This window comes from Mercenaria mercenaria, chromosome 3 (assembly GCF_021730395.1).
Source record: "Mercenaria mercenaria strain notata chromosome 3, MADL_Memer_1, whole genome shotgun sequence".
NCBI lineage: Eukaryota > Metazoa > Mollusca > Bivalvia > Venerida > Veneridae > Mercenaria > Mercenaria mercenaria.
In genome coordinates, this window is record NC_069363.1 from 8455751 (window position 1) to 8468124 (window position 12374).

The window sequence follows — 12374 nt, forward strand, 5'->3', positions numbered from 1 at the left end:
GGGTGAAGTGGTTTGCGAGTAAAGTGCCTTCATGCAAAAAGTTAATGTTGGCCCCTGTGACCTTGACCTTTGACCTGGTGACCCCAAAGTCAGTAGGGGTGGTGTACTTAATAAGTACTGTCGTCATGTGAAGTTTGAAGGTCCTGGGTGCAGTGGTTCGCGAGTAAAGTGCCTTCATGCAAAAAGTTAACGTTGGCCCCTGTGACCTTGACCTTTAACCTGGTGACCCCAAAGTCAGTAGGGGTGGTGTACTTAATAAGTACTATCAGCAAGTGAAGTTTGAAGGTCCTGGGTGCAGTGGTTCGCAAGTAAAAGGCCTTCATGCAAAAAGTTAACGTTGGCCCCTGTGACCTTCACCTTTGACCTGGTGATCCCAAAGTCAGTAGGGGTGGTATACTCAATAAGTACTATCAGCATGTGATGTTTGAAGGTCCTAGGTGCAGTGGTTCGCGAGTAAAGTGCCTTCATGCAAAAAGTTAACGTTGTGACGAACAAACTAACGAACGAACGGACGGACTGTTGAAAACTAACATGCTTCAAGAAAGAGAAAATAATCACTTGTATCATGTTTAACACCAGATCAGGCATGTTTCTGTTCATAGGCCGGAAAAACAAATGTGTGTGAAGTAACATTCAGACAGCATTGTCTTTGGAGTATTGACTGTTTAATGTGTGATACATACAATAACAAGAGCTGTCACTAATGGTGACAAATGCCCCCCCAGCACCTTGACCTTTGACCTGGTGACCCCAAAGTCAGTAGGGGTGGTGTACTCAATAAGTACTATCAGCATGTGAAGTTTGAAGGTCCTGGGTGAAGTGGTTCGCATGTTAAGTGCCTTCATGCAAAAAGTTAACGTTGGCCCCTGTGATCTTGACCTTTGACCTGGTGACCCCAAAGTCAGTTGGGTTGGTGTACTCATAAAATACTATCAGCATGTAAAGTTTGAAGGTCCTGGGTGCAGTGGTTCGCGAGTAAAGTGCCTTCATGCAAAAGTTAATGTTGGCCCCTGTGACCTTGACCTTTGACCTGGTGATCCCAAAGTCAGTAGGGGTGGTGTACTCAATAAGTACTATCAGCATGTGAAGTTTGAAGGTCCTGGGTGCAGTGGTTCGCGAGTAAAGTGCCTTCATGCAAAAAGTTAACGTTGGCCCCTGTGACCTTGACCTTTGACCTGGTGACCCCAAAGTCAGTAGGGGTGGTGTACTCAATAAGTACTATCAGCATGTGAAGTTTGAAGGTCCTGGGTGAAGTGGTTCGCGAGTAAAGTGCCTTCATGCAAAAAGTTAAAGTTGGCCCCTGTGACCTTGGCCTTTGATCTGGTGACCCCAATGTCAGTAGGGGTGGTGTACTCAATAAGTACTATCAGCACGTGAAGTTTGAAGGTCCTGGGTGCAGTGGTTCGCGAGTAAAGTGCCTTCATGCAAAAAGTTAACGTTGGCCCCTGTGACCCTGACCTTTGACCTGGTGACCCCAAAGTCAGTAGGGGTGGTATACTCAATAAGTACTATCAGCACTGAAGTTTGAAGGTCCTGGGTGCAGTGGTTCGCGAGTAAAGTGCCTTCATGCAAAAAGTTAACGTTGGCCCCTGTGACCTTGGCCTTTAACCTGGTGACCCCAATGTCAGTAGGGGTGGTGTACTCAATAAGTACTATCAGCATGTGAAGTTTGAAGGTCCTGGGTGCAGTGGTTCGCGAGTAAAGTGCCTTCGTGCAAAAAGTTAACGTTGTGACGAACAAACTAATGAACAGACGACAGTTGAAAACTAATACGCCTCCCTTCAGGGGCATAATTAAAACTAGACATAGCCATGAAGTATATCATATACATACATATAAATTCAAATATTAATACTCTAGACTTACATGTAATAAAACATTACCTGATTTTCAGCTGTATAGAAACAGTTCATTTCTGGCTGTTCCTTCACAATCTTATCAACTAGTTCCTTAGTTCTATTGTCACCTACTGGAATGTTCTGTACTTTATACTGGGTACACAGGAACTTCATCACAGCCTCGGGACATGTGAACAGATCCATCAGGTAACTATGGAAACCGTACTTTCTAAAAATAAAATGAACGACCCTATAAACTCTTAAGACTACTATCAAAAGCCATTTGCAAAACAAATATGTTACATCTTTAATGATTTAAGTCCATCAGCATCCTTTAAAAAAGCCTTTTCAACATGTGCATAATGATTTTCAACTCAAGACCATTGTGGTCATGACCACTGACCTACCTATCAGGCAATCTGAATCATAAGAAGCTTCACAAATGCAGATTTCTAAACTAAGCATTCTAAACACAAAGATCTGAAACCTTTTTTTAAGGCTTACTTTAACTAACTGACTGAAACACAAAGACAAAGGTTTCATCTACTTTCACATGCAATCTTTGTAAAATGTTTAACATATGTAGATCCATGCACACTGCATCTGTTGATCAGACAAAGTAATCGCTAATATGTATACTATATAAATGGCATTAAAGCCAATAAAACAACCAATATCAAGAATTTAACCTGTAATTCTGTATCGGGTACTTTGGATGACAGGTATCTAGAGAAACTCTGGGAGGTGTTTTCACAGCATTCACTTTCAGTTTTTGTTCTTCTCTCATCAAATCCATGAAGGTGTTCATGTCCTCACTAGTATCACAGACAAATGCTCTCATGTCATTGAAAGATATATGGTTTTCCAGGTATTTCGCCATGTTGGGATCTTTCATATTCACCTGTAAAAAGATGACAAGAGGGTAAGGATTGCCATATATTGCTCACCTGCATACTGCAGTTTTTAATGGTAAGTTCAAGGTTAAGTTCACAAAGACCTAACATAAATACACCAAACTCAATCATCCTGATATGAAGTACATGTATGTGTTGTAATTCAAGAATGGGTGATATCGGTCAGTTAATTCCCCTGATTAAACAGGTGTGCGTATAGGTGCGCTACATGCGAATAGGTCCTAGAAAAGTTTGTTTACATTATTTACATCATTATTTAGTTGCTGTCACTTCAAACTATATTAGTAGATTTGGAAAATATCCGATAATGTCATCAAAATTCAACTGTTTACCCCTTGAGCAATTGAGGAAAGAGATTTATTTATATTTATATTTATTGATATTCAATTCCTTGAAAAATATGAGACTAGCTGTTAGGACTGTTACTCTTCTAAATTGCATTTTCTGTGTGCCAGTTTATTCATGGACTGTATGTTTGTTATGTTGTTTAATTGTGACAATAAATGCTTTTTTTCAGCTTTAAAGCATTTTTCAATATTGAAATGCCCTCCTTGGAAAATTCTTTTATCATTGTGCAAGTATTAAGACTACATTCTTAAAATAAGGATCAATATAGACAGGATATATTCCTAAAGATACAACTTAATCGGAAAGATCTGAATACACAGCTTAATGCAATGAGGTCTTGAATAACATAGAAATTATAATAATAATTACTGTAAAATGTTAGAATATATGCCCTTGTGATAAGATGTCCCTTCAATTTTCCATCAGCCTAATTAATTATTATAGCTGTTTTCTCACATATTTCATGAAAATATCATCAGTGAGGCATAAATGATCTCTATTGACAAGTTGACATACACATGTTAATTTAATTTTAAATGGTGCTGCCTCTTTAATTTTCAGTCAATTCAAATTCACAGCAACTTGCCCACACAAAGTGAAAATATAAATCTTTACGTTTAATAAAAACACCCATAGGATTTTAAATATACAGACCACAAATTTGCAAAGCTTTAAAAATAAAAACAAATGTGAGACCTATAAGGCATTATTTCAAATTGTTAAAAGTATTAAGAAAACTTAATAAGAAAACTTACATTAACATCAGACTGACCGATATTTAACACCTAAGTGGAAGCAGGAAGTGTTAAGTCTGCTTCAAGGATATATTCTTGAACCCCCTAGAGTTAACAGGACACATGGCATGCACATTTTTATGATAACAATCAGTATGCAGCCAGTGGATAGGAAATTTAATGCAAACTTAATGTATCCAGAGTAACCATTGTCTATTTGAAACAAAGCTTCCATTCAGGGGTAAAATTTAGCAATATTTTCAACTAGCTGCATTAGCTAGCCCCTCTTTGCTTATAAATTAAACGGAAATGTGACTCGTTTAAATTAATGCTACAACAATAATTTCAGTTATGTATTACTAGCCTGCATTTTGAAATGATGAAAATTTTACAAGGCTTTAAATTTTATGTTAAAAACAGAAGAAACAGCCATCCAAATTGATGATATTGATAACTTACATGATAAGAATTATTTTTGTTAATACTTTAATTCCTTTTTTATTCAAACGCATGCAAGGTAAAGAAAAGAGTTTAACACTATGATAAAAGCCGAGAGTACACTGCACGATAGGACCTATTCGCCCCCAGCGACACCTGTCAAATCATTAGGGAAGGTAACTCAGCGAATGCTGCTATTACAGCTTAAAAAGTTATATGGCAGTTACTGTTAAATGGTGAATGCAGAATTGCTCAATAAACAGTCTGACCTTATTAAAATTCTGACATGACATAGCTAACATAATACATTAACTAAATGTGTGTCCTGTCACTGTATGCATATTTTTGACTAAAAGTCAAGGGCAATAACTCTAGTCTGGTTGCGTGAAATACAAATTACAAATCCAGCTGCACAACTTCACATGACGAATAACAATCCAGTGAGGTTTGATGACTCTAGTTCAAACACTCTTTGAGATATGCACAACACAAACTTGGATGGACGGACAGATGGACAAGGGCAAATCTAAGTGCACACCCTGCTCCAACCCGAAATGATCAATACTTGTGAAAATATGGTGTCTTGAGAGAGGACACATGATAGAAAAAAAATACTTTTCCTAAATCAAGGTCGTCAAACTCTGTCTAAATGTGGTAAGGATTGGTGAAAAATAATGATGCTGGAACTTTAACATAAATAAGTGACTAAGAAATGCATTAGTATGTGTTTTAAATAGTTATGGTTTAAGTATGTACTAATATGTACTATATTTTTGTATCTGGAAGTATAATGTAAATATAACTCACACAAAGCATGATTGGTTCATGTATGTTCCCCTTGAACTTGTCTCTATTTTCTCTCAACCACATCACAGCATCGTATGTGTCCTTATGCTTAGCACGTAGGGCCTGTAGGCGCTGGGTCTCAATATTGCGTAATGTCTGTAAATCTCTCTGTAGGCCTACAACATATATAACCTTAAATACTTTGATGAAAATCATGTTTGAAAGACTTTGTTCTGTTGGGATTTAAGTCACTTACGCAATTCAGGACATATGACAAAATTTCAGGGTAAAAGTGATTTATTTATTTATTTTGTTGGGTTTAAGTTCAAGCTTCAAAACGTGAACAATTCTGTCCCAAACTAGGTTTACTACATTTTTCAATTTATCTAAGTAACAAAAAACTGTCAATGTTTTCTTCTTTCATTAAATTTCATTGGTACAATATTGCTAATCATTTCGGCTAAATTTCCAACAAAAAAAATTATCATTACCATTCATATTTCTCCTGCGGCCCTCTATCTTTCCTCTTAGATTCTCTCCTTCCATATTTATATGGCCCAATTTCTGTGTTGTTTCCCGCATACTTCTATTGACCTTTTCAAGCAAGGGCTGAAATAAGTCAGAAAGTATCTAATGAATACCCTTGAGTGAACTACTGATTCATCAACTTTATATAAAACTAAACATGTTACAAATTTTGAACAAGGCTGACTACTACTTCCACTATTAACAGTATAGAAGCATGTAAATTACCTCTGTGTGTGTGTGTGTGTGTTTCGGGTTTAACATCTTTTTCAACATTTTTTCAGTCATATAGACGATGGTGTCTACTTGTAGCAGTGAGCACAATGCCCAACTTTATAGTGCTGCCTCACTGGAATATCACACCGTAGACATGTGGCATGATACCCCACCCAGTCACATTATACTGACACCAGGCTGACCAGTCCTAGCACTATCCTCTTAATGCTGAGCGCCAAGCGAGAAAGCTACTAGTACCTGTACTTTTTTCTAACATATGAGCATTTCAACAAGTACAACAAACTGAATCTATTAACTGATTAAATTATGATAGAAACAAGAGCTGTCTCCGTAGGATGACACATGCCCCCGATGGCACTTTGAATGAATAGTTATGGCTGATGTTAGAGTTTAGGACCTTTGACCTACGGAGCTGGGTCTTGCGCGCGACACATCGTCTTACTGTGTCACACATTCATGCATAGTTATTTTAAAGTCCATGCATGAATGACAAAGATATGGACAGGACATGCCCATCAATGCACTATCATGAAAAATGATCTTTAACGTCTAAGTGTGACCTTGACCTTTGAGCTACGGACCTGGGTCTTGCGTGTGACACGTCGTCTTACTGTGGTACACATTTATGCCAAGTTATTTGAAAATCCATCCATCGATGACAAAGATATGGACCGCACACCCCCATCAATGCACTATCCTTTAACGTCTAAGTGTGACCTTGACCTTTGAGCTACGGACCTGGGTCTTGCGCACTGCACGTCGTCTTACTGTGGTACACATTCATGCCAAGTTATTTGAAAATCCATCCATCGATGACAAAGATATGGACCGGACACCCCCATCAATGCACTATCCTTTTAACGTCTAAGTGTGACCTTGACCTTTGAGCTACGGACCTGGGTCTTGCGCACTGCACGTCGTCTTACTGTGGTACACATTCATGCCAAGTTATTTGAAAATCCATCCATCGATGACAAAGATATTGACCGGACACCCCCATCAATGCACTATCCTTTAACGTCTAAGTGTGACCTTGACCTTTGAGCTACGGACCTGGGTCTTGCGCATTGCACGTCGTCTTACTGTGGTACACATTCATGCCAAGTTATTTGAAAATCCATCCATCGATGACAAAGATATGGACCAGACACGAAAATTGCGGACAGACCGACAGACCGTTCAAAAACTATATGCCTCCCTTCGGGGGCATAAAAAGCTAAATGTACATCTGCCTGGTTTCATGAACATCTATACTTAAAAAGCAGATTCTTTTATCTGCAAAAATGTCATTAAATGTACAAACTGTAGTTACTGTATTAAAAATTTATCATTATATTATACCTGAACATCTTCTGTTTCATCCGTATTTTGCAATTCATTCTCCAAGGCCTCCAACTGTTTGTTCAGGTCTCTCAATCTAACAGAACAAACAAGAGGACCATGATGGTCCTGAATCGCTCACCTGCCCCCACATGAACTGAGTATGACGTCGTTTTTTCTATTATTTGACATAGTGACCTAGTTTTTGAGCTCATGTGACCTACTTCTGAACCTGACCTAGATATCATCAAGATAAAAATATGGCCTCTAGAGAGGTCACAAGGTTTTTCTATTATTTGACATAATAACCTAGTTTTTGAAGGCATGTGACCCAGTTTTGTACTTGACCTAGATATTATCAAGGTGAACATTCTCACCAATTTTCATGAAAATCTCATGAAAAATATGGCCTCCAGAGAGGTCACAAGGTTTTTCTATTTTTAGATGTACTGACCTAGTTTTGACCGCATGTGACCCAGTTTCGAACTTGACCTAGATATCATAAAGGTGAACATTCTCACCAATTTTCATGAAGATCCATTGAAAAATATGGCCTCTAGAGAGGTCAAAAGGTCTTTCTATGTTGAGACCTAGTGACCTAGTTTTTGACCGCAGTTGACCCGGTTTCAAACTTGACCTAGATATCATCAAGATGAACATTCAGACCAACTTTCATACAGATCCCATGATAACTATGGCCTCAAGAGTGGTCACAAGGTTTTTCTATTATTTGACCTACTGACCTAGTTTTTGACCGCATGTGACCCACTTTCGAACTTGACCTACATATCATCAAGACGAACATTCTGACCAATTTTCATACAGATCCCATGAAAAATATGGCCCCCAGAGAGGTCACAAGGATTTTCTATTATTTGACCTACTGACCTAGTTTTTGACCGCAGTTGACTCGGTTTCAAACTTGACCTAGATATCATCAAGATGAACATTCTGATCAATTTTCATGCAGATCCAATGAAAAATACGGCCTCTACAGAGGTCACAAGGTTTTTCTATTATTTGACCTACTGACCTAGTTTTGGACCGGACGTGACCCAGTTTTGAACCTGACCTAGATATCATCAAGATGAACATTCTGACCAATTTTCATGCAGATCCCATGAAAAATATGACCTCCAGAGAGGTCACAAGGTTTTTCTATTATTTGACCTACTGACCTAGTTTTTGAAGGCACGTGACCAAGTTTCGAACCTGACCTAGATATTATCAAGGTGAACATTCAGACCAACTTTCATGAAGATCTTGTGAAAAATATGGCCTCTAGAGAGGTCACAAGGTTTTTCTATTTTTAGACCTACTGACCTAGTTTTTGACGGTACGTGACCCAGTTTCGAACTTGACCTAGATATCATCAAGATGAACATTCTGACCAACTTTCATAAAGATCTTAAAGATCCCATTAAAAATGTGACCTCTAGAGTGGTCACAAGCAAAAGTTTACGGACGCACGGACGGACGCAGCGCGATCACAAAAGCTCACCTTGTCACTTTGTGACAGGTGAGCTAAAAAGTTCATAAAACTATATCACAAACAAGATCTGTATATCCTTAAACAAACTGGAACATGACCTTCCGTGACAAAAACATTTTTTTCATGAACACTGTGAAGCTATCCAAGTGTTACTACAAACACCATGCAGGACTTTTTTTATATGGATAAGTAAAAACAAACAATGCAACACAACTCAGTAAATCCATTAACACAAGCAAACATAGTAAACTGTCCCCTGAAAAGAGGGTAAAAGATTCACCTTTAAAAAAGCATTCTCTTTCTACAAAAAGCAAAACTATTTTTTTTCCAACTGGATGTCAGTTTGGTCTGAACATATCACCAGGGGTGTGGAATTCCTATGTCCGACTTGGGACTTTTTGACAGCGGACAAGTGCTTTTTTGCATTTCGTTTGTCCGCGGAGAAGCACAAGTTTTTTGGTTTGAAATGTGAAAGGAAAGGAATAATTTAGAAACGCTGAACATTGCATCAAGTTTATGGAGTCTATAAACGAATCTGACATATGAAAGTGATATTTCACCAGACGAGGGCCTCTCAATTTCTGCAGTTTTTGGAAAACCACACTGCGTCTAAATTTAGCATCTCTTTTTCTGCATTCTGATTGGTTCCCTGTCACGGTCTTGCGTGATTTTGCACACAGTATCTTGGCGAAAAGAAACCGGAAACGTAAACACTTATCACAAAGTTTTGGATAAATTCGTCCTTGCAACTTCGTCAGCCGACAAAAATGGAAGTCAACAGTCAAAGCACAAAGAGCTCGCTAGTACGAGTCAGAAAGTTTCATGTGTCCTTATATGGCTTCGCATGGTATGATTTGCAGTCTTCTAGACATTTCTGTTAAATGTTTGACTGCCTCACGGACAAACACAAGCAGAAGTGTTGGAAGCTTATTTTTTTGTAACAGTTAAAGTATTACACTTTACTATGATTGCTGTTGTTACTACCTTGTATTATTGTCCAAAATAAAGACTTATCATTGGTTACACTGAAAATCCGGGCAAGTAAGTTTTGACTGCGGACAATTGAAAAATATTGGGATTTCCACACCCCTGCTCACTATTCAAGTTATTTAGCTGAAAAAGCATATTAACCTTTTAGTAAAGACACATTCCAACAAGCTATTTTAGAAACTTGTTGGGCCACATTTTCCTATAGCAGTTTAAATTACAACAATATTTACTGAAGTCCTTCAGACCATGTCTGAGATGTGAGTCCATATCTAACCTAAACTTGCTGTGCTGCATTTCCATAAAGCAGTTAACATCTCTTCCATTGTTCAAACCTAAGACATGGCCTCTGACTGATGGAGGGAAGAACAGACTATATCCCTCTGCTTTCAACAGGTGATTACAAACAAGAGCTGTCCGTAAGACAACCAACACTCGACCATTCAAATTGTTGTCCCAGATGCAGGAATATTACCCTAAATGTTAAAAATTATTTAGAGTTTCAATCAAGTATCTACATTAGTTTTTAAGATATTAACTTGTATGCAAAACTTTAACCAGAATTTTCTAAGTCAAAAAGGGGACAAAATAAATATCAGAGTTATTAGACTTGATGATATCACCTAGTTTTATAACCCCAAATACACATGTGAAGATTTAATTCAATATCTGCATTAGTTTTGGAGATAGTAACTTGCATGCAAAACTTTAACCAAGGTGTGACGCTGACGCCAGGGTGAGTAGAATAGCTCATACTTTTCTTCAAATAGTCAAGCTAAAAGTATATCCAATATGACAAACCTTTTCTTTCTAGCATCTTCCTGCTCCTTTTTAAACTTTAGTTCATCTTGGGCTTCCACATACTGAAATATGTAGAGGGCAATCAATGTCTATTTCTGAAGGATCAGTCACATACTATTTCTAAAATGTTTAATATTAATACAAACTTTATGGCCATCTGCAACCTATTTATTTCACAATGTATGTATGTAAAAACTGTCAAAATTGCTTAAGGCTTATATCCTTTACTTTTCAAGTCCACTTCATACTCAAATCCACGGCCTGAACCCAGAACTTGCGAGTCAGTTTAATTTTGACACAAACTCAGTTCAAAATGTTCGTTAGGTAGTCAACATCAGCCTGGTAAAATAATGCCAATCAGTCTTATTATACAATAAATAACTTATGTACCGGAACATCCCCATTTAAACCTTAACTTACTGCATACCATTCTTGTGAGAACATTCATCTCTTCCACCTCATGTCAATGTCCGCACCTTAGGATTTTCCTATTTCAAAGGGTGCATATTTTTATACTGCCCTCTGTAGAACTCAGCATAAACACAAGCAAATTCAGTCAATTTTTAAACAATTAAAGGGCAATAACTCTGCAATTACTGAAGAGAACTTGATGAAAGATGTGGTGCAGGCAACACTGCCCTATGATGTGTACTTGTGTAAACTTTCACAACGATCCATCAAAAGTTTTGTTATGTGGGAATTTATAACCATAAAACTGCTTGCAATACTTACCTTGTCGGTTAAGTTGTCAACTTCCTTGCCGTTTGCCTCAGCTTTCTTTGCTGCCTCCTTCAACTCTCCAGTCTAAAATTTAAAGAAAATAAGATATAAGGGATACTCTAGAGGCGAATTTAATGTTAGTAACTAAATTGCAAAACATTCTCTTAATTATGTGCCTTCAAGTTATTTTGTTGGATTCAACTGCATTTTCAATTATAAATTTTTATGAGGGAATTATATTTGCAGTTTTAGAAATAGGGAACTTCTTGCCTCATGAAAATGTCTGATTTAACAGTATATAAGGTAGTCACCTATTAATGGGAAAGAAGAATATGCAAGCTTTCCTTACAAGTCTGCAGATATCTACGAGATTTTAAACACCTAACACTTTTGCATGTAATCTTGGATCCTCCGACCCATCACCCCACACATCCAAATATTCATAATCACTTCTAAGTAATGTTGTCCCTAAGAAACCTTGGCCATGACTTTTTCCTTCTCTTTTCATATAAAAGAACCTATCAACAAAGAGAGTACATCTCGACAAACCTTCATTTTCATCATATTATCAATAGCTTCTTTCTGCCTCTTTGCATCATCCAACTTTTTGGTGAGTGGGGCATGAGCTGCTCGCGTTTCCTTTAGTTTCTTCTCTTTCTGCTCTTTTTCCTCCTTAGTGGCAATATACTGCTGTCTTTCACACTCATATCGCTGTTAAATACAATATTCAAGTCAACATATTTTAACACTTATTAAAAATAATTCCTGCTAGAAATTTTCACTTGAACTAGAGTTATGAACAAGAGCTATCCATAAGACAGCATGCTCAACTATTCAACAACTTTTAAACTTTAATATGTATTAACTGAATTATTTCATTTAAGAAATAATAAGTACCTTACTGTTGTTTATCGTGGAAATTATTAAGAGTTCAGTTGTGTAGTAATTAAACAACTGAATCAGCATAATGATAATTAATAATCCTCCAGCCTTTTGACCCTCTTAACTCACAAATAGCACCTATTGTAATCATGTCAGCCATGTTTACAATTTTGCAGACAATTTAGTAGCCAGAGTCAAAAATACTATTTATTTATATCACATGACCTAATTCTTCATTCATAAAATCACAAGTATACATCAGGGTTAAAAAGAACAGCAGGTACTGGCTGGGTTGCTTTATATTATGCCACTGTGCACTATTTTAAAATTATCTATATTTAATAACATTAAA

The 12374-nt window shown here is 37.4% G+C and overlaps 1 protein-coding gene across 1 annotated transcript in view; it reads right to left on the bottom strand.

The window, feature by feature from the left end:
• Positions 1-12374, bottom strand: part of LOC123525483 (structural maintenance of chromosomes protein 5-like) — an 84176-nt gene that overhangs the window by 56226 nt on the left and 15576 nt on the right. Inside the window, exons 6-13 of the mRNA XM_053537730.1 lie at positions 11690-11851; positions 11153-11224; positions 10421-10482; positions 7162-7237; positions 5550-5667; positions 5080-5234; positions 2528-2739; positions 1884-2067 (exon numbers count right to left, since the gene is read on the bottom strand). Coding sequence (XP_053393705.1) covers positions 1884-2067; positions 2528-2739; positions 5080-5234; positions 5550-5667; positions 7162-7237; positions 10421-10482; positions 11153-11224; positions 11690-11851 — 1041 coding nt within the window. The remainder of the gene's footprint in view (positions 1-1883; positions 2068-2527; positions 2740-5079; positions 5235-5549; positions 5668-7161; positions 7238-10420; positions 10483-11152; positions 11225-11689; positions 11852-12374) is intronic.